This window comes from Brachyhypopomus gauderio, chromosome 13 (genome assembly GCF_052324685.1).
Source record: "Brachyhypopomus gauderio isolate BG-103 chromosome 13, BGAUD_0.2, whole genome shotgun sequence".
In the NCBI taxonomy this organism is placed as follows: Eukaryota; Metazoa; Chordata; class Actinopteri; order Gymnotiformes; family Hypopomidae; genus Brachyhypopomus; species Brachyhypopomus gauderio.
The window spans coordinates 20,659,064-20,679,412 of NC_135223.1; the positions used below are offsets into that span (position 1 = coordinate 20,659,064).

The 20,349-nt window shown below is 47.1% G+C and overlaps 1 protein-coding gene across 1 annotated transcript; it reads right to left on the reverse strand.

Annotated features, from left to right (window-relative positions):
• Positions 1-1,783: 1,783 nt before the first annotated feature.
• tgfbr2b (transforming growth factor beta receptor 2b) lies at positions 1,784-18,888 on the reverse strand. The gene is made up of 7 exons (XM_076971652.1): positions 18,694-18,888; positions 14,775-14,925; positions 14,192-14,382; positions 9,403-10,205; positions 8,450-8,591; positions 3,461-3,588; positions 1,784-3,006 (listed from the first exon to the last, which is right to left on the reverse strand). The coding sequence occupies exons 1-7, from the start codon at positions 18,770-18,772 to the stop codon at positions 2,818-2,820; spliced, it is 1,683 nt and encodes a 560-aa protein (XP_076827767.1). The 5' UTR covers positions 18,773-18,888; the 3' UTR covers positions 1,784-2,817.
• Between the last annotated feature and the right edge of the window lie 1,461 nt (positions 18,889-20,349).

Sequence of the window (20,349 nt, forward strand, 5' to 3'; positions counted from 1 at the left end):
CAGGTCAACTGAGAGAAAAGTACTGGACATGATTCTGGCTTTCTGTGTGTCAATATACATCATGTCAGGCTAACAGAGCCAGTTTTCTCAAAACACTAAATAACAGTAGTACAATAAAATGTTTTTTACTACTTAAAACATCCTTCGTAATTACAGAGAGGGTTTTCAAAGGATAAATTTGCGTAAATTACATACAAATACAAATAGGAATCAGGCCAGACATCCCTAAGCAGAACTAAATTATGTTTACAGTCTGGTTTGACTCTGGATGAATAAGACGTTGAGATACAAGCAATGACCTTATATCATTCCCAGTGTACTGCATCAAAATGAGGATGCCAGCACTGTACAGAGAAAATGAGGGCATAAAACGATGTGCAATGTGTGTGTGTGTGTATTATATATACATAATGAAATTAACTTCCATAAATGACCTGTATACCTATGAAAATATCTTACCTCTACATGTTTACTAGACTGGATGGGGAATTCTTAGAAGAACAAATCTTATGGGACTGAGACAGGCAGATAAGGCACTTGAAAACGAAGGAGTCACTCTATTTCAAACAGTTTCACTCAAATAATGCCATGGTTTGTGGCAAGTTTACAAATTCTTTGCCATTTTTATGTAGGGATCTGTTCTCTCTAAATTTTACGCTGTTGCGTTGCCGTGGAACTGAACCCTGATTGGTGCGCGTGCTTTGCGCTTCTTTTGTTTTGACGTTCCGTTTTTAACACATGAAGCCTGAAGGAACGACAGATTTCACATAATGTTGTGGAGTAAAAAGTAAAATATCTGACTTTGAAATGTAGTGGAGTTAAAGTAAAAAGTTACAAAAATGGAAATTCTTGAGGAAAGAAACACAAAGATTACTTAAGTACAGTAACGAATTACATTTACTTCATTACTGTCCACCACTGGTGAAATTTATCTTTATTAAAGTGTCCATTTTGTTATAATCCAGCTTTTTCTTTTTGAGCAAAATGGTTTTTGGATAATAAAATTGAAATATTTTGTTTTCAGCAAAAGCAAATGTGCAGTATGTTTTAGTTCTCCACCCAACACAAAAATGCAGAGATGGAGTGCGTCGCTCTGGTCAGCCCTGTCCACTTCAGAACAGCATCAATACCATGTAGGAATGCCAAGACTCACCCAGAGCCCACGAAGGCTGTTCTGAGATCAGATCCACACAGAGAGCTATTTACAGAAGCACGTTTATCCGTGGCTACTGCTCCAGACACAAATCTCATGGTTTAATCCCAAAATAGTGCAGGAACAATGGTGACCAAAGTGAAGGGTGGAAAGAGAGAGAGAGAGAGAGACAGAGAGAGAGAGACAGAGAATTGAGGAAACTGAGGGTAACAGGAAAAACATAGATCATTAGCTCTTCTGAAGACTCTTCTGAAGGGTGAGGTAGTTTAGTCATGCTCTAGTCGTGCAGTCTCTGCTGGGTGGGAGTGTGATCAGCAGATACACTACACACATCTTAATCTGAGGTGAAAACTCTCTCCAAACAACCTCACTCGTCAGGAGACGTTTCAGTCGGCTCCATTACGCAGATGTCAACCGGCGACTCCACCCAGCCGAAGTGAAGAGAACCTCTGCCTAATCAATACACACAGGTGGCAATATAGATCAATATATATAAGGAGATAGTTGCATAACAAGATATTATATGCATTTCTATCAACCAATGGTATACTTTGAAAAGGAGGTTGCGTAGGAGATCAGGGCGAAATGCATGAAATCCCTCAGAAATAAAACACATCGAGACATTTGTAGAGTAAATACTGTACATAAATGTATTTAATCATAAAAAATGTACAATATTTTACATAAAAACATAAAATGAAAGGCACACTTTTTCTTTTCCTGATCATGTATAAAATTATACCTTTGGAAATGCTTTACTAAAAATACTGTCTTTTACACAGGACATAGATGCAGGGCTGTAGTCCCTTTTTCAGATGTTTAATGGTATGATCTGATTTTCTTATGCAACACCACATTACACTCAGCTTTCTTCCTTGGCAAACATGAAAGATCAAAGTATTTGTTAAGACAATACACACCACTTACTCATACAGATGGAGTAAAACATGCTTGCACACAGTTACACACACACAAACACACACGCACACACACTCTTTTTGATTAAAAACAAACAAAAAAATAAACAGTGCTGAATCAATCTGTACATGTAATATAATCTGTTTTGAATACCTGCTTAGGTGAAGAATTGCCCTGAAGGCTGGGCGTTAAGAACACCAGTCTCCTGGTTCCCTTTGGCTCCTGGTGAGCTATGAGGAGTGAACTTATCCTCCATCTCCTCCAGCCATACACTCTCTAGTGCTTTCTTCTGTTAGCTATGCATAGGCAATCTGATAAAGTGCATTAACTCTTTGGTTATGAGAAACATGAACATGTTAGCTACTTCATTTCCCCATGGCCCACACCCTGAGGCCTTTGATACAATCCCATAAAAACACAAACACGCACGCAGGCACGCACGCAGGCACGCACGCATGCACGCACGCACGCACGCACACACACACACACACACACACACACACACACAGTAACATACCGTATGTCTCCACACTTCCAGTTTCCACTGTTTGGAGGGAATCACATGAGGTGAGCATAGATGAACACAGCTGGACACCAGTCAGTGGTGCAGAGAGGCACACGAAGAAGTGGAACACTCTTTCAGTCCAAAGAGTCATAGCAGGGGAAGCTGTAGCCCTCTCTCTCTCCCTCTCTCTCTCTCCCTCTCTCTCTCTCCCTCTCTCTCCCCCTAATACATACACCCTTTCTCATTTGTCATCGCTCACGCTCACGGAGCAGTCTTCTGGAATCTTCTCCTCAGAGCTGCTGCGCGTGGACAGCTTGTCCAGCTCATCGTCCATCTCCATGAAGCGCTCGACCACACACTGCGCCGTGAGCCGAGCCTCGGGGTCGTGGTCCCAGCACTCACTGATGGTGGCGCACACGAGGGCCACGCCCTGCAGGACCAGGACGGGGGGGGGGCACATGGTTAGCGCTCATCCTCACTGCTCTGGGGTGTGGGACAGGGTACTTACAGAGTACTCACCTGCATTCTGTATGTTTTTATAATAGGAACAATGCCCAGTGCAGTGAAGAAAGCAGAAATCTGTGCAATACTGCACTTTTTATTTACTTTTCATAGTAGATTTACCAAATGGTTCTAACAGACAGCACAAAAGTTTGATTTACAGTCATTTTTATGCTAAGATACCATTGCTGTGAGAGCTTTCTGCTGACAGTCTAATGTTAGCCACTGCTCACACACTATATTCCAAACAGTTTCCTTCTGTTTCCCCAGCAAAAACCGTTTCCCCAGCAACAACAGTACGACTGTTAGCGGTTGTGCCCTGCGTGAACCTGAGCGGAGCTGTAATGGGGGGCTGTAATCTGAACACCTTCCTGCCCTCTCACCGGGTGTTTGGTCCAGCCGTTGGGGATCTCGGGACGTCCTCTGTCTCGCAGCACGTTGTCCTTCATGCTCTCCACACAGGGGTGCTCTCGCACTTTAGAACCGAAGGGCGGCTCGTAGTCCTTCACCTCTGTAACACACACACACAACCACTTACACTACAGCTCTAATGTTAGAACAATACATTCTATTGTCGGACGCTTGTCCGTGCGTAGCTGCGAAAGATGCTCGGTTCTGGTTTTAAGAGACAGTGATGTTGGAAGAAGCTTGTTTGTAATAATATTTAGTAATAATATCTGTTCTGTCACCTCCCTTTAGTGTGGATAACCAAACAACAAACACAGTGGAACACCAGGGCGGTCAGTTACTCCAGCAGAGAGCTAACGAATAATATGAAGTTATGATGGTGTGATGTTTGTTTTCTTTATGAAAACAAATTGAGGGAAATATGGGCTAATGACCGGACTGTGCCAGAGTGCTCCAGGGTAATTTCCCCGTGAAATGGAGCTCACAGCAGCTGCAAGCTCATGTCCTGTAACTCTCTCCATTTCACACACACACACACACACACACACACACACACACACATGAAAACACCGCGTGCTAGACCAAAATAAATAAAAAAATAAATAGAAGCATCTGTAATATAACGAGAGACTTTCACTGAACAGTGGAATATGTCTTCTATTACAATATTGGCCAACATGAAAGCCATTCCCACAAATGTAAGTGGATGAGTGAGTTTACTTTTGAGAGGGTGTTCTTGGGAGAGTGTGTTATGAGAGAGTGTGTTATGGGAGAGTGTGTTATGAGAGAGTGTGTTATGAGAGAGTGTGTTATGGGAGAGTGTGTTATGGGAGAGTGTGTTATGAGAGAGTGTGTTATGGGAGAGTGTGTTATGGGAGAGTGTGTTATGAGAGAGTGTGTTATGGGAGAGTGTGTTATGAGAGAGTGTGTTATGAGAGAGTGTGTTATGGGAGAGTGTGTTATGAGAGAGTGTGTTATGGGAGAGTGTGTTATGAGAGAGTGTGTTATGAGAGAGTGTGTTATGAGAGAGTGTGTTATGGGAGAGTGTGTTATGAGAGAGTGTGTTATGAGAGAGTGTGTTATGGGAGAGTGTGTTATGAGAGAGTGTGTTATGGGAGAGTGTGTTATGGGAGAGTGTGTTATGAGAGAGTGTGTTATGAGAGAGTGTGTTATGAGAGAGTGTGTTATGGGAGAGTGTGTTATGAGAGAGTGTGTTATGGGAGAGAATGTTATGAGAGAGTGTGTTATGGGAGAGAATGTTATGAGAGAGTGTGTTATGGGAGAGTGTGTTATGGGAGAGTGTGTTATGGGAGAGTGTGTTATGAGAGAGTGTGTTATGGGAGAGTGTGTTATGAGAGAGTGTGTTATGAGAGAGTGTGTTATGGGAGAGTGTGTTATGAGAGAGTGTGTTATGGGAGAGTGTGTTATGAGAGAGTGTGTTATGGGAGAGTGTGTTATGAGAGAGTGTGTTATGAGAGAGTGTGTTATGGGAGAGTGTGTTATGAGAGAGTGTGTTATGGGAGAGTGTGTTATGAGAGAGTGTGTTATGAGAGAGTGTGTTATGGGAGAGTGTGTTATGAGAGAGTGTGTTATGGGAGAGTGTGTTATGAGAGAGTGTGTTATGAGAGAGTGTGTTATGGGAGAGTGTGTTATGAGAGAGTGTGTTATGGGAGAGAATGTTATGAGAGAGTGTGTTATGGGAGAGTGTGTTATGGGAGAGTGTGTTATGAGAGAGTGTGTTATGGGAGAGTGTGTTATGAGAGAGTGTGTTATGAGAGAGTGTGTTATGGGAGAGTGTGTTATGAGAGAGTGTGTTATGGGAGAGTGTGTTATGAGAGAGTGTGTTATGGGAGAGTGTGTTATGGGAGAGTGTGTTATGAGAGAGTGTGTTATGGGAGAGTGTGTTATGAGAGAGTGTGTTATGAGAGAGTGTGTTCTGTGGTTCTGCCCTGGAGGACAGGCCCACAGGAAGAGGCTAGGCCAGCATGAAGCCCGGGACAGGAAGTGCCGGGCTGTGATTGGGCCCCTGCAGAGGAGCTGACTCCACAAGAGGACACATCCTGTTTTTGACAAGTGGACTTCCCCTGTTTCAGTTCTAAAACACAATACTCCTACCAAAAGTGCTATTTCTGCTGCTCTGCTTCAGCTCTGGACATACGCTTGACGAGGTAAAATGGAAAAATGTGACACCCACACAGTAAACTGCCTGCCATACGGTGCACAAGGCGATAGCTTTGCTTCACCCTAGAAGAAAGTGCCGGGAAAGAGAAGCCGTTTGTTTTTTCCCCGTCTCTCTCTCTGCCTGTCTCTCTCTCTGCCTGTCTCTCTGCTCCGAGGGCTGTGGCCTGAGTGTGTGGAATGCCGCGGTTTTGAGAACAGATGTCCCTCGGACTGAGTTCTCCCTCTCGAGGCCCGGTTGGTCCACTCTGGCGGAGTGAGGTGGGGAAACACTTTTTAACGACGTCTTCCCTTTCAGATAATCAGTCTGAAAGCTCCACAGACCTGCCTGACATGTTGGGAAAAGGCTAGATGAAAAATGAGGTTTTAGTCTATCCAAGATTGTGGCAGCTAGTCAGGACACAGAACTAGAGGTTATGACATGTTTAAGGGAGTGGGTGGGAATCAATGTCTAGGAGTTTAGAAAGGCAATTTCGGGATGAGGTGTGTGTGTGTGTGTCTGTGTGTGTGTGTGTGTATGTGTGTGTGTGTGAGAACACTGAGATATTTGAACGTGTAAGAGGAGAGAGGTCTGAGAACACTGCAGTGAATCTGAAACCTATGCTGATGGATGACCTGGCTGTATGGGGGTACCGCCACCTGCCAACCAGCTGCTCTGCCCAACCTCTCCCCACTCCCCTCTCCCCACTCCCCACTCCCCTCTCCCCTCTCCCCGCTCCCCTCTCTCCACTCCCCTCTCCCCGCTCCCCACTCCCCTCTCCCCTCTCTCCACTCCCCGCTCCCCTCTCCCCGCTCCCCGCTCCCCTCTCCCCTCTCCCCTCTCTCCACTCCCCGCTCCCCTCTCCCCGCTCCCCACTCCCCTCTCCCCGCTCCCCACTCCCCTCTCCCCGCTCCCCGCTCCCCACTCCCCGCTCCCCTCTCCCCTCTCTCCACTCCCCACTCCCCACTCCCCTCTCCCCTCTCTCCACTCCCCGCTCCCCTCTCCCCGCTCCCCACTCCCCTCTCCCCGCTCCCCACTCCCCTCTCCCCGCTCCCCACTCCCCCGCTCCCCTCTCTCCACTCCCCACTCCCCGCTCCCCTCTCCCCTCTCTCCACTCCCCACTCCCCTCTCCCCGCTCCCCACTCCCCTCTCCCCGCTCCTCGCTCCCCTCTCCCCACTCTCCCCTCTCCCCTCTCCCCTCTCCCCGCTCCCCTCTCCCCACTCCCCTCTCCCCACTCCCCACTCCCCTCTCCCCTCTCCCCACTCCCCTCTCCCCGCTCCCCGCTCCCCACTCCCCTCTCCCCTCTCCCCTCTCTCCACTCCCCGCTCCCCTCTCCCCGCTCCCCACTCCCCTCTCCCCGCTCCTCGCTCCCCTCTCCCCACTCTCCCCTCTCCCCTCTCCCCTCTCCCCACTCCCCTCTCCCCTCTCCCCTCTCCCCGCTCCCCTCTCCCCGCTCCCCTCTCCCCACTCCCCTCTCCCCTCTCCCCTCTCCCCGCTCCCCTCTCCCCACTCCCCTCTCCCCACTCCCCTCTCCCCACTCCTCTGGGGAGGGAGGAGCCGTGTGGGTGGGGCCGTTCCTCAGGCTGGCTGCCTCTCAGCTCTGTGCTCCTCACGGCTCCAGCCAGGGCCGCACCCCATGCTAATTCAGGACACGTTAACAACAACACAGCGAGCCAGAATACAACAGACCAGCCACAGGTTTCCATCCCGCCTTCATGGTCTGTGCTGTCTGTGTCTCCTGCCAGGGAGCGCCAGGCCCGGTGAGCTGCCAAGCATCGGACTCCAGCTAACTCCTGGCCCCCGCTCCCCACTGGGCTAGAACGTTACAGTCTGCCTGGCTGGGAATGTCTCAAGCTCTGCAGATAAGCCTGTAGTAGCTAGGCCCCTAGCACCACTCTCAATCAGAGGGGGGGGTGTGGATCCAGGAGCATGTAGGCAAAATAAATGGACACTGGGGCAGCGAGCTTGTCACCATGCATGTATGTGCTTGCGATGGTGCGCACGGGGCCCATTAAAATAGCTGACAGCCACACAGGAGGCCTGCCCTGACACAACCAAGGCCCGGGTGCTTGAATGCCAGCTGAGCTCCCAGGAGCGACTGGCTTCCACATGGAGCATAGCGTGCATTACTGAGGAGTCAGAATGTCTTGCACAATCTTTCTGCTCTCCTTTCAGCCTCTACCACACACACACACACACACACACTCCTTACACATACGTTTTGACATGCGAGAGTCGAAACCGGCATCCAAGAATCCGATTGGCTTTAAAAAAGCGGCCGGCGCGCGCATTTGCGCGTACAACGATACGCTCACACCCACAAGAAACATAAAGCCATCTCGGGTCCCACCTGATCAAAGAAGGACAGGAACGCCGATGGTCCGTCTCACATTCTACACATTCCACCCATTCCAGCAGCAGAGCGAGCTGCACGGGCCGCCGTGGTGTGCGGAGGCCTCAGAATAACAGGAAGCAGCAACTTGCTCGGATACGTGGATGCAAGAGGAAGGCGGCGGGCTTTCCGTGCACAGCTCGGAGACTGAGGCCCGGCAACGCCGGCAAAACAAAATGCCACAGCAAAACAGCCAAGCTATCTTAGTCCTGCTTCACCTCGGCAGGTAATCACCGGCTCTGTGGAGATACAACTCCGTTCGTTTGAGGTTGTTGGGGATATTGGCACGAAGCCGTGGTCACACAATTTTTTTTTACTTCTGCAAAATGTGCCATATTACTGCCTGTGTGATTGGTGCTGTCTTGCTAGCTTATTGTTCTTCGGGTGATGTGTGTGGCTGTACGTGCACTGACCTCCGATGGCGTTACACCTGGAAGTCATTTCCCAGAGCACGAGAGCCATGGAGTAGACATCTGTCTGCTTGAAGGACTCGATGTTCTCGAGGTTGATTCTGGACTCCAGTACCTCCGGGGCCATATACCTCGCTGTTCCAACCTGTAAAAAAGAGACAGGTCATCACACGCCCTTTTCTTTGTAGTCTTAACAGTTTAGGCTTTGATCTTGATCGTGGGCTTCAAGAGTTATCGCCAGTTTGAAATACATGCTTGAATCTCCGAGCTGGAGACGCCGTGCTATCTGATTGTGGACGCTCTACAGTACCAGCCCTTTGTTCTGTGTTCACCACACTTGGGCTTCTGTGCGCTTGTGACGCCAGCAACTGTGTCCTTAAATACTTTGATGTGCGAACCAAATCCAAATCAAGCTTCATACTGTGGAATTGACCAATAAAATGATCAATGAAATGTGCGATGTTACACTTTCAAAGTAAATATCAGACAAAGCTACTACAATGTACTATGTAGATGACTCATTTCTTGAGCACCTCTGATATTTGTATCTGCAGCCTATGAATCATAAATTAGGGCATACACAATGAACAAAGGTCACACATGCTCCGAGGCTAAGTGATGCCTGAAGGGACTTTCCCTGCATGTCAAAACACGGCCCTACCCCTCGTCCCTCTCACAGTCATCTAGTCAGCACTCAGCTCTGCTTTAGCTTGGCAGCACGCCAATGCATCAAGCCCATCAGAAATGACAGTGTGGGAGAGTAAGACTAAACATGCAGTACTACATCTAGCAGATAAAGAGCTGTTTCAGTAGCTTGTAAGTTCAGTAGTTGGAAATCTGAGCATTCCAGGTTTAAGATCATGATGAGATTTTTATTGTTTTTGTCATGGTCCTAGGAATATCCCCATTTTACTCATGCTCTTTTGTGATCCTTGAGGACGCATTTCAGGACTTACTTGTCCACTGTTCGCCAGGTCATCAACAGACAGCGAGTTGTCCAGTCGCAGGCCTAAGCCGAAATCACACAGACAGCAGGTGAAGTCGTTCTTCACCAGAATGTTGGAGCTCTTGAGATCTCGGTGGACGATGGGCACCTTGGGCCTGCCGCAAGGTGTGTGGTCGCTGTGGAGATGGGCCACGCCCCGAGCCAGAGAACCGCCCAGTCGCTGCAGGTCCTCCCAGCTGATGAGGTGGTGGGTGAGGTACTCCTGCAGGTTGCCACGTGGGTGGTACGCCGTGATCAGCCAGTACTGCTTCTCTGCCTTCCTGTCCTCCGCCGTCAGGAAGTGAAGCACGTTCTCGTGTTTCAGGTCGATGTCGGAGAAGATGTCCTTCTCGTTCTTCCAGGAGGCGTACTCCTCATACGGGAAGATCTTCACGGCTACCGTTTGGAACTGCTCCGAGGAGCTCTGCCTCAGCTTGGCCTTGTAGACCTCGGCGAAGCGACCTTTGCCCACCTGCAGGTCCAGCTCGAGGGGCAGCGGTTCGGTGTTGTGGTTCAGGCTGTTGGCGTGCGTGGAGCTACTGTCTGAGCGGTCGTCGTCCATCATGATGGCACAGGCGTCGCTGCAGTCCAGAGCGCCTTTGGGGCCTTTGCGCTTCAGCGGTTTCTTCTTCTCCCACTCGTTGACCTTGCGCCGCTGCTGGATCCTGTACCAGTAAAAGAAGGCGGCGACCAGCACAGCCAGGACCAGCAGAGGCAGCAGACTGACCAGGATCACCGATACCATCGGGGTCTCGATGGTACCTGGCCCCATACCTGGGGACACAAGACAGCAATCAATCTACACAGGCAGCTTAATCAATGCCAGAAAGAATTCCCTATAGTGCAATGTGTGCCATCCACAAAAAAATCACCAACAGCTTCAGTCTTAACCTCTTCAAGTACAGCGTGTTTGTTCTTATGGTAACCAAAGGAAAGCACAGACCTGAGATATACAGATGCTTAGGATGAAGAATCTTCACAAATATGACTACGACTTCTGTTTGTGTGCCTGAGGGAAGCCTAATTATAAAGCGTTATACAGTGAGACTGTTTTGGGGAGCCTCCCTTGTGCTTCAGGAACGTTTACCATGCAGCTCTGTCTGTCTGCCAGAATGGGGTTTGGCATAGCACCCCAAGCATGGCAGGTTTATGTCTGGAAGCGAAGGCAGACTACTGTCAGCTATCAGGGCAGAGAGTGCAGTGAAAGCTTAGCCTGTCTGCAATTTTTAATCTCTCACACAACAAACCCTCACACTCACACACACACACACACACACACACACACACACACACACACACACACACACACACACCGCACTACCACTAAGACCCAGACATAAAACACTCCAAAATAGATACCTAGTTCTGGAACATTTAACATGACAATAAAAAGCAAGCCTCGGGGCAGGCTGGCAAAGACAGTAAAACAAAGAAAACTTCAGATTACAGAGTCAACACGAGGCACACTAAAACGTACACATTTCTACTTGTTGGAGTAAAACACTTTTTCAATCACGCAAGCAAAAACCCTTTGCAAAACCACCAAAGTTATTCGGAAGTCATGAGAGTCATTCACACTTTGATTACTGAGATCAAAGCAAATGAAATGAAAGCAAATCAGTGTTTTTGTCCTATTACACAGATACAGACATAAGGTGAGCAAAGAGCTTACACTGGAGATTATCTGCTAAGAGCCTGCTTTTCTCAGGAAATACAATTAAATATATCATTGAGTGTGTTGTGTGTTTATGCCAAGCTCTTTATTCCAAAGAACCCAAAGAAGCTTATTTTTCCCAAAGCTCCTGACTCACTGTTAGTCAAATACAGCCTAATTGCTTCAGCATTCTGTGTTTTATGAGCAACATGGTTCCAAGCAGTGATAGAATGTCGCTCTTTTTTCAATAAATAATAAAAAATGCAAAGTCGATTTAATCTTCAAACTAGGCAGGCAAGTGACTAACCACTAAGCACCTTCATGTTGTTAATGTGGCTCTGTTTCGGCATGTAGAAAATTCCACACACTAAAGTGGAAGAAGACTTATTTTTATCTCTGACTGGCTATAAGGTTATTATATATATTATATTATATAGGTTATTTACAGTAAAACACAGATAAATGATTGTATGTCTATACCAGCACAGCAGTACTGCACAGTGAGTCTGACCACATGCTGACAGAAGCCATACATCCCTGACTACACCGGCCAGCAAGAGTTGTACACAGGTCTGACTAACAGGTTACACTGACCTTTTCTGTTATCTGATGTGTAACTAGATTGCACTTATTTCTTTTCTTCAAGACTGGGATTGGTAGCATGATTGGTGGTGGTGTTGGGGTGAGTGGTGGGGTGATTGTTATTGGTTTGTTTATGGGTTTGTTATGGTTACCACTCGGTTTCGCAGCATGACTCCTGCCATAAACGTGTTTACCTCTCTTCTTTGCATCAACCCTGCCCCCATCTCCCTCTTTGCTCTGTGGCTGACAGTGACTCACTCGTCTCTTTAGCACATCTGCTCGATGACTGGAGACTTGCATTCCACAGTGTGGGGGAAGAAAGGGAGATTTGCGCAGAGCAGACCTGTCAGACGTTTCCCCGGCGCTGTCCCGGCTCTCCTTCTCCTTTAACTCGGACCGAGTGGTGATGAAGGGTCAAGTGAGCATGACCGAGCCAGCGCCTCAGTCCAACTCTGACAGGACAAACGCCACGTATAATGTCCCCACTCCCGACAAGCCCGACAGACGCCGCCGATGAACTGCCCAGCATAGTACATTCACACGTCGGCCACTCACTGTGATCAAGCCTGCTGTGCGTACTAGCTGGAGTCCCATTTGAGTAAAAAGTAAAACAATCAAATAAACTGGTTTTGGTGTAGTATTCTATTATTTTTGTCATGTATATTTTACTGAATGTAGAAAAGCAAGAGAAAAGTGATGTGACTTGAGGGGATAAAAAACAGCGAGTGTGAAGATCATGATAAAAACGACTGGAGTGAAGGCCGTCTTCCCACGGCAGACTGCGTGTACCAACAAGCCGCAAAAAGTAAGTGTGAACCTCGCAGTGTGTGTGTGTGTGTGTGTGTGTGTGTGTGTGTGTGTGTGTGTGTGTGTGTGTGTGTGTGGGTGCCGGCAGTCGTGCGGGCCTTCCTTCAGTTACGAGAGCTGCTGCGCTCCACATTACATTTGTCCCTCTTCCTATTGAGAAGATCAAGTTAACAACTTCAAAAACATAAGGGGGAAAAAAAAACATGTGTACCAAACATGGCAGATCACAGCAGACTGACGAGCTTTATGAGTTGTTTATTAGAAGCAAATGTGCCGTGCTAATGCACTAGCAGCTATTATTATGAAGAGCAAAAACAGTAGTGGGGCGCTCATGTTTCATTTAGTAATCTCCATCTGTCCTGACATTTTATCAAGAGGTCAATTTAAATGAATGAATCAGGGACTGAAAAACATGCAAGCAATGATCTTCTGTAGTGTTCTGACATTGCCTGGTAATGTTAAAATTACCAGTATATTTTCACTGAAAACGAGAACTGTATTCTTTCTCCCCCCCTCTCCATTTGGCCCTACTGTGATCTTTTGCTTTCTCCTTGCGTCTGTCGTACAACAGGCCACTCTGATGGCAGTCTTCAGTCATCTGACCCCCAGCATTCAGATTCTCACTGCTATTTTGATAAAGCAAAGGTTCAGGGTGCACTACACAAAGTTTCAGTTAATGTTACAAAAATGTTTTGGCAGGGGAACACAATGCCAAGCATTTCTGGTTAAGTAAATGGTGGCTCCATTCCAGTAAGTAAACATGAACTTCCTGTGACACGTCCTCACAGAGAGAAGGAGCGAGGCCTTCTCCTCTGTCAGAAGCCCGGGGAACATTTAGCCTCACACACGTTTTCCATGTTACACACCTGCTTTCAACGTGCTACTCCAACCTTTAATCTAAGTTACTGTACAGCACTATGAAGTCTTAAGATTATGTCTATTATCCAGTGTTTACAGGTTTACGTGTAGCTTTTAAGAATATGTGGAAGGCACCAGAAATGCCTCTAACAGTGAGTGTACCATCTCAGGTTTGTTTACATGCGGGACCACAGAGCCAGAGCAGGCCGTGTGTGCCCAGCTGCTTTGCAGTGTGGTTGTAATGTTTCTGCTTCGAGTTAAAGAGACAGGAAACCACATGTCTAATATCCTCTTCTGCCTGCCCCACAATGCCAGCAGAGCTAGTACTGTGTCAAACAGTCCCCGGATGCTACGCTAGACGGCAGTTGCTGTGGTGTACATCTCATTTCGTGTCTCGTGACATGCTAAATGCTAAAATGTTATTCTGTCTAAAAAAGGGCACGTTATGGTATATTTATAGGACATAGCCACTGAAAGTGGGTAGCTTTGCTCTTAGTTTCGCAGCATGATATATGCTACATTGGGCTTCCTGTAGTCAACACCACCTCCTACAGCAGATGAACTACAGATCTCATACCGTGGTGCTACAGATGTGAGCTATGACTCATTTTATAGCAAAGCTTTTCCTTCTACTCTAACAAAATGACATTCTCACCTCCCCGCAACCAAACACAATGCCAAAACATTACACAATGTTGTAAATGTACACACACTACTTACATTATATTAGGCTACACTATTGCTTTTCAAAGAACACGCATCTTAGTCAACTGCGTCTAATGATGGTTCATGATGGACCATGTGATGGACAGACAGGTGGACGGATAGGGAGGAATGGGAGGACAGACGGGACACTCACTGTGATGGAACACCAGGTTCTCGTTGCACTCTTCTTCTCTGCATGAGCACATGTAGATGGGCCCCGTGTTGGACTCCTGCTCCTTCATGTTACACGTTGTGCTGTTGTAGTTCTCCAGACGCAGGCCATACAGGGGCTTGGACGGGAGGTGACACATCGTCTCAACCGTGTAGTTACCCTCGTTTCTCCTCCTGGAGGCACAGAGCATGTTCACATGCAGGGACACGCCGCACATGGGCATGCACGCGCGCGCGCGCACACACACACACACACACACACACACACACACACACACACACACACACATATTTTAAAGGGTTTATAATATAAAGAGAGAGGTACTAAATATAGTCAGTGAAGAATGTTTTCACATCTGTGCTAGCACAATAAACCCATCAAATCCTGAATTTCCTGCCAAAATGAATTCTGATATCATTTCTGAGAAACAAAATGACAGCAGATAACTAAATTGCTTTACTGAAGCACATTTTTTATGTCTGGTGACTGTTATGTTATACATATTTTGTTATAGCTAAATATCTTGAAGATAAAGAAGACCACCGTGTGGGTAGGTGTGACGTACCAGATTGCCACACAGACCTCGTCAGGATCTGGGCAGATTGAGGTAATGCTGCAGTTGGCTTGACACGTGCCCGTCCCATTACAGGAAGAAGGTTGAACATCACAGAACTTACACAGCATCGTCAGCTTGAAGATCCCAGGAACCATCCCACCTAGGACAGAGCACACCACCACATACCGTTCAATCACATGACCACATACTGTCCAATCACATAACGCCCACACTGCTCACCACCACATACCGTCCAATCAAGGCCTGTGCAGGTCTTCATATGACCAGCTTATTCACATTGAGAAGCCAAAGAAGCAGATGACATACAGACAGAGAGAGAAAAAACTTTCCTCTAACTCCAGTCACATTCAGGTTGTCAGTGACCCTGAAGATATTTGTTAGAAGTTTTAAATAAGAAGGGGATTCCAATGCACTCCTCAAAGCCAATCTGCCTGTCCATAGTTCTAACATACCAGTCTTGGTAATTAGTACAGACCCCCTTATTTATTATTTTTTACGTGACTTATGTTTGTCAGAACACAGTAAGATTATGGTCTGGTGGTCTTTGGGCAGTGGATCAGGACTGTCTGCATTAATATATTCCACTGAAGGTGTCCCACTTCCTGTCTATAGTGGCGGCCTCACTGGTATGCAGGAAGGGGAAACAGAATGGAAGAGCACCGCTCCATGCTGGTTGTATGCGTGATAAGTACAATCTTGTGTGCTGATCTGCTGGGCCATCTTCTCTCTCTGACCTGTTCAGACCTGTTCTTCTCTGTAGGACCTGTGATAGTTCCCTCAGAATACAGTTATGCCCTACACAAAACACACATGTGCGTCTTTTGAGAAAACCTAATATTCGGTCTCAAACCAGTGGATTCCATTGCTGTACTAAATTCTCAGAAAAATGTGGCGGATTGAAATTGGTGTGGAAACGAAAGAGAGAACCGTTTTTGATGAAGACTGCTAGAGCCAAATGCCAGGCACACTCAGGCACACCTAGGGCAAGACGAGCAGCTGACCACCCTGCTGTAGGCGAGGGCGTGTGTGCGCCCGTGTGGCGGGGCATTTGCAGTCATTAAACACTGTAATGCAGCCCCATAGACCAGCTGTCAGCCTGTGCAGTGATCACACCTCTCCTGATACAAGTCTTCCTCTGTCTCGATACAAGTCTTCCTCTGCCCTGATACAAGTCTTCCTCTGCCCTGATACATGCCTTCCCTGTTTCTGCGTCTTTTACCTCAGTTGTCTAAGAGCATTACATGGTGTCCAGTATATTGAACATAACAGGATGCATAACCATTGTTACCTGCAAGTTAAATTAAGACCGATGGTAATCTTGTACTGTTCTATGCTATGGGCATGAAAACGTTAAACAGTGCGTGCTCTAACTGAGAGCATGTCAGATTACAGCAGGCTCACTTGGCTCTCCCCAGGGAAGCCCCATCCTCTGTTGCATCCCCCTCACTCCTCCCCTACAGAGCCCCTGTTGAGGATGGATCGGGTGACCTGGATGAGGACGGAAACACAGACGGGGCGGAAACGTGGCTTCCCTTCCTCAGCTAGAATAACAGGCCACTGTGGAGGGTCAGCAAGGTGCTGAGCTGCGCTCTGCATGGGTCGTAGGAGGGGTGCGTCTTCGTTCGGCGAGCACGGTGCAGTGTGCCGGGTGTCAACACGTCTAGCTGTAGCACGCTCCCCACGAAGCCCCCATCGGGTCGGTCTTTGCAGGGACGGACCAGACGAGACGCTCACTGGGGGGCCTCTGGCTCGTCTGCGCGGCCCAAGATGAGACTACATGCGTCACGGGGCCGAGGAAAACGAATACGCTCAAATCAGACGCATCCACATTGAGATTACACGAGTCCTCTTCTTATCCCCAAATAGCTGTTTCTCAGCACCGCACTCAGGGGCCCAGGGAGACAAGAGTAAACATGGGCCGAGACTCAGCACCCGCCCACAGACCCAGGACGTATGCTGCTCCACAGGCCCACAAAAGAGCTCATTCAGTGTGCAAGCTCTCGCACTGCTCCCTGCACTGAAGACCCTTTCACTGGAGTCCATCGCTTCTGATCTGAGCACAAAGTAATTCACACTTCTACAGTTTCCTTTGTGCATTCCACAGGTGCAGATACGGGGCGGTGAATGGCCCCGTGAACATTGCTTTATTAGTGGTATAATTGAGAAGCTAGCGAGCCGCCGTGGGTAGTCTTTCTGCTTTGATCACGCCAGTCAAGCTTGACTGTTGCCACTGAGGTCGTGCTGACGTACAGTGTCTGTCTGCTCACACAGGCTGTGCGGGTCCTGATAACAGGGGTTGGGGGGAGTGGACACCGTTTCGTCTTCAAAGGTCAAACCAGGCAACAGGAATAAAGGGGCACCCTATCTGACGGCAACACACTTCAGTGCAGTCAGACCCAAAGCACATTCAAACAGACCAACAAACACACAGACAAGCAAATAGACAGAATTACCAGCACACACACAAACACGAGAACTAACACACACTTAGAATAAATATTAAACTGGCTGGTTATTGTTTGAATGCCTATCTACTAACCGGGAGGAGGGCCTCAACTACACACCTAAAAAAACAGTGTGGTGCTAGCCTGAACGAGAGTGTGTCTTCTTCTGTGTATCTATGTTTGTCAGCATGTGTACTCTGGCTCTAAATGAACAGTACTGAAAGGGGAAAGGAAGCAAACAGGTAAAACTGATGGTAATACCTCAGTGGAAGTGGCCAAACCCCCATAAAAATGGGCTGTCTGATGTAATGTGCTACATGTAGAGAATAACACATAGAACTACTGCACATGGACATGGACCTGACTGGACAATGGAGTTTACTGGGCTGGATGCTCTTTGTTATAATCTGCTCAAAATCTGCTTTATAATCTGTTCAAAACATGACATAAAGATATAACCCCAAATTGCCTTACATTAGAAGTAAAAGCATTTTTTTCCTAAGACACCAGAACAAGTCTTAATAAGTATTGACAAAACTTATAATTCTTTACAACCAAGTCTTCAACATATGAATTAATCCAGGTGATGCAGAATGCAGGGAGCTTGGTAACGAGCTCACCAGCAGAAAGCACGAGTTCTGTGGGCCCCAGAGAGGAACTACGGGCCTTATCTATCATCTGAGGGAGGGAGGGACTCGTTGGATGTTATTAGCACCTAACTCACCTGTAATCATGGGCTAAAGAATGGAAATTAATGACAAGGGAGACGTGAGCAAACAAACAGCAGTTTGAAGGAATAAAAAGGGGGTCTGGAACTGAAATGTTGCTCTCCCATAGATTACAGTGGCAAAATATCTCTCTAAACCCCAGACAAGCAAAATGTTCTTGCTCAGTACGAGCCGTTTCACAGAAACACACATGTAAAGTTATTCTGTCTGTTATTCTGCATACCTCAAACTGAAATAAAACATATAAACAAATATTAACATTTGATACAAGCAAACAGAAAGACACTCAAGGTTTTAAGACACCTGAGAGAATTGTATGCATTTAAAGAATGGGGGAAATAAAATATTTAGGCTGTGTAAATATCCGTAAAGGAAAATATATATATATTCATCTTCATTCATTCCAATATATACATCTTCATAACTGTTGATGGACACGCATCATAACGCCATGCATCAGCAATACGGCGCGTGCGTCATTATAATGAGGCACCTGTGTAAATATGTGAGTTATTACCAGTATTGCGTAACTTGTACGAACTGTGGAAAAAACGCGTTATATCCAACTTTGAAAGAACACGTAGAATTAGATGTACCACAAGGTTGAAGACAACTTTGTCCGATTTTTAAAAACTTGCCAATAGTAAATTGGTCTTGATTACTGCTTAAATATGTTGACGTTTCGAGAATAGTGTAACTATGCGGCTGGGGAGTGTTGGAAGTGTCAGGACTCACCAACTCTGCTATGGTCCGGGACGACTGCAGACACGAAGAACGCGCCCCACCAGAACACACACGACCGATATCGCTCCATTACTGAAACTTCTTCTTTGGGTGCCGTGCATTAATTTTAAGCAATAGAATTCGCCGAGGAGCAGCGCGAGCGCGCGAACTTCACGCGCTCCGTGTGGTGTGGCGAGAGCAGGATCTCGCGCTCCGGGCGCGAGCGCGCTGTGGGTTGAGTCTCAGGATTCTGCTCGCTTGCTTTGAAACAGGAAATCTTTCAGCAAGGGCTGGACCTTCCTCCTCCATCTGCCTCCCTCGCAACACGCTTTTACTCCAGCCTGTAATTATACGCCTTAAATTCTTATTTAGGATATACCACTTAAAATGACACGTTGACAGTATTATGCTCACGTAAAAAAAAAAAACGCGGACTTAAAACACATTGCAGCTGTAACCACTTTTGTAACTTTATTAGTTATTTAATTTTAAGTTGTCTTAACTGAGAGAGAGAGAGAGAGAGAGAGAGAGAGAGAGAGAGAGAAGAGAGCGAGGGAGAGAGATTATTTGGAGTGCTGGTAGAAATAATTATGGTTGTACCTCCTAGCTACATGCTGAATAGCATACTTATCAGTGAACATAATATGGATGGTCAGTTTGGTACAATACAGTTTTCAGTACAACACTATTTTCAAAGCTTATCTTTTACTTATATAGTGACGGAGAGAAGGAGAGGGAGAGAGAGAGAGGCTGAAAGATAGATGGGTATCACTAAGTATACTATCATCTTTTGTTTGGGATCAACACATGTGAGGCTCCACGATGTAAAGGGCCAGGGCAGACAGACAGGCCTGAACATGCACTTAACCACACACACACACACACACACACACACACACACACACGCACGCACGCACGTACACACACACACACAAACATGCACGCACACGCAAACAAACAAACAAACACACACACACACACACACACAGACGTCCAGCCACCAGACGACCTCCCTCAGACGTCCGACCCATGAAGGAGAGAGAAGTCTCAGCATCTCTCCCTGGCGCTATGTATGAATGGGGACGGAGCACCTGATTTTGGGGGCGGAGCACCTGATTTTGGGGGCGGAGCACCTGATCTGGGGACGTAGGAGTGGAGAGTGGACACATATGCTTTGAGAGCACCACCATGTCCGTGGAGGTCTCATGATGATCGATTGCTGTTTGTGCACAATCATGTTGAATCACTTTCTGGGCTTGCGTAACTCAGAACAGTGCTGAGAACAGTGCAACAGTTTGGACCAGGAGCTCACTGCCAGAACCTTCATCATCACACCGCCCTACAGGATTTACACAGTGTGTCCAGAAAGTCACACCCTCTCTCCCTCATGGGGTTCAGGTCTACAAAACCGCATTACTCATGTGGGCTACGACCTGTTAGGTTCTTAACACGATTCTCACTTCACGTTATTCAGCTGTTTATTGCCAAGGGCACATTGGAGTTCTTTTGTGTGAGAACATTTTCTTGTCATGAGCAGGAAGGGGTTGTGGACAATCATAGTACATGAGAATGCTGCTTCTTCCACTGCTGAAATTTTAGAGAGAGAAAGGAAGAGAATGAGAGAGTGTGTAGGTGTGTGTGTATGTGTGTATGTATGTATGTCTGTGT

Coding starts and splice junctions, on each gene's coding strand:
- tgfbr2b (XM_076971652.1), bottom strand. CDS start 18,772: ATGGAGCGATATCGGTCGTGTGTGTTCTGGTGGGGCGCGTTCTTCGTG. Junction 14,926..18,693: donor CCCGGACCATAGCAGAGTTG/GTGAGTCCTGAC, acceptor GCTCTGTCCTAG/GTGGGATGGTTCCTGGGATC. Junction 3,589..8,449: donor CAGGTGTAACGCCATCGGAG/GTCAGTGCACGT, acceptor TGTGTGTTACAG/AGGTGAAGGACTACGAGCCG.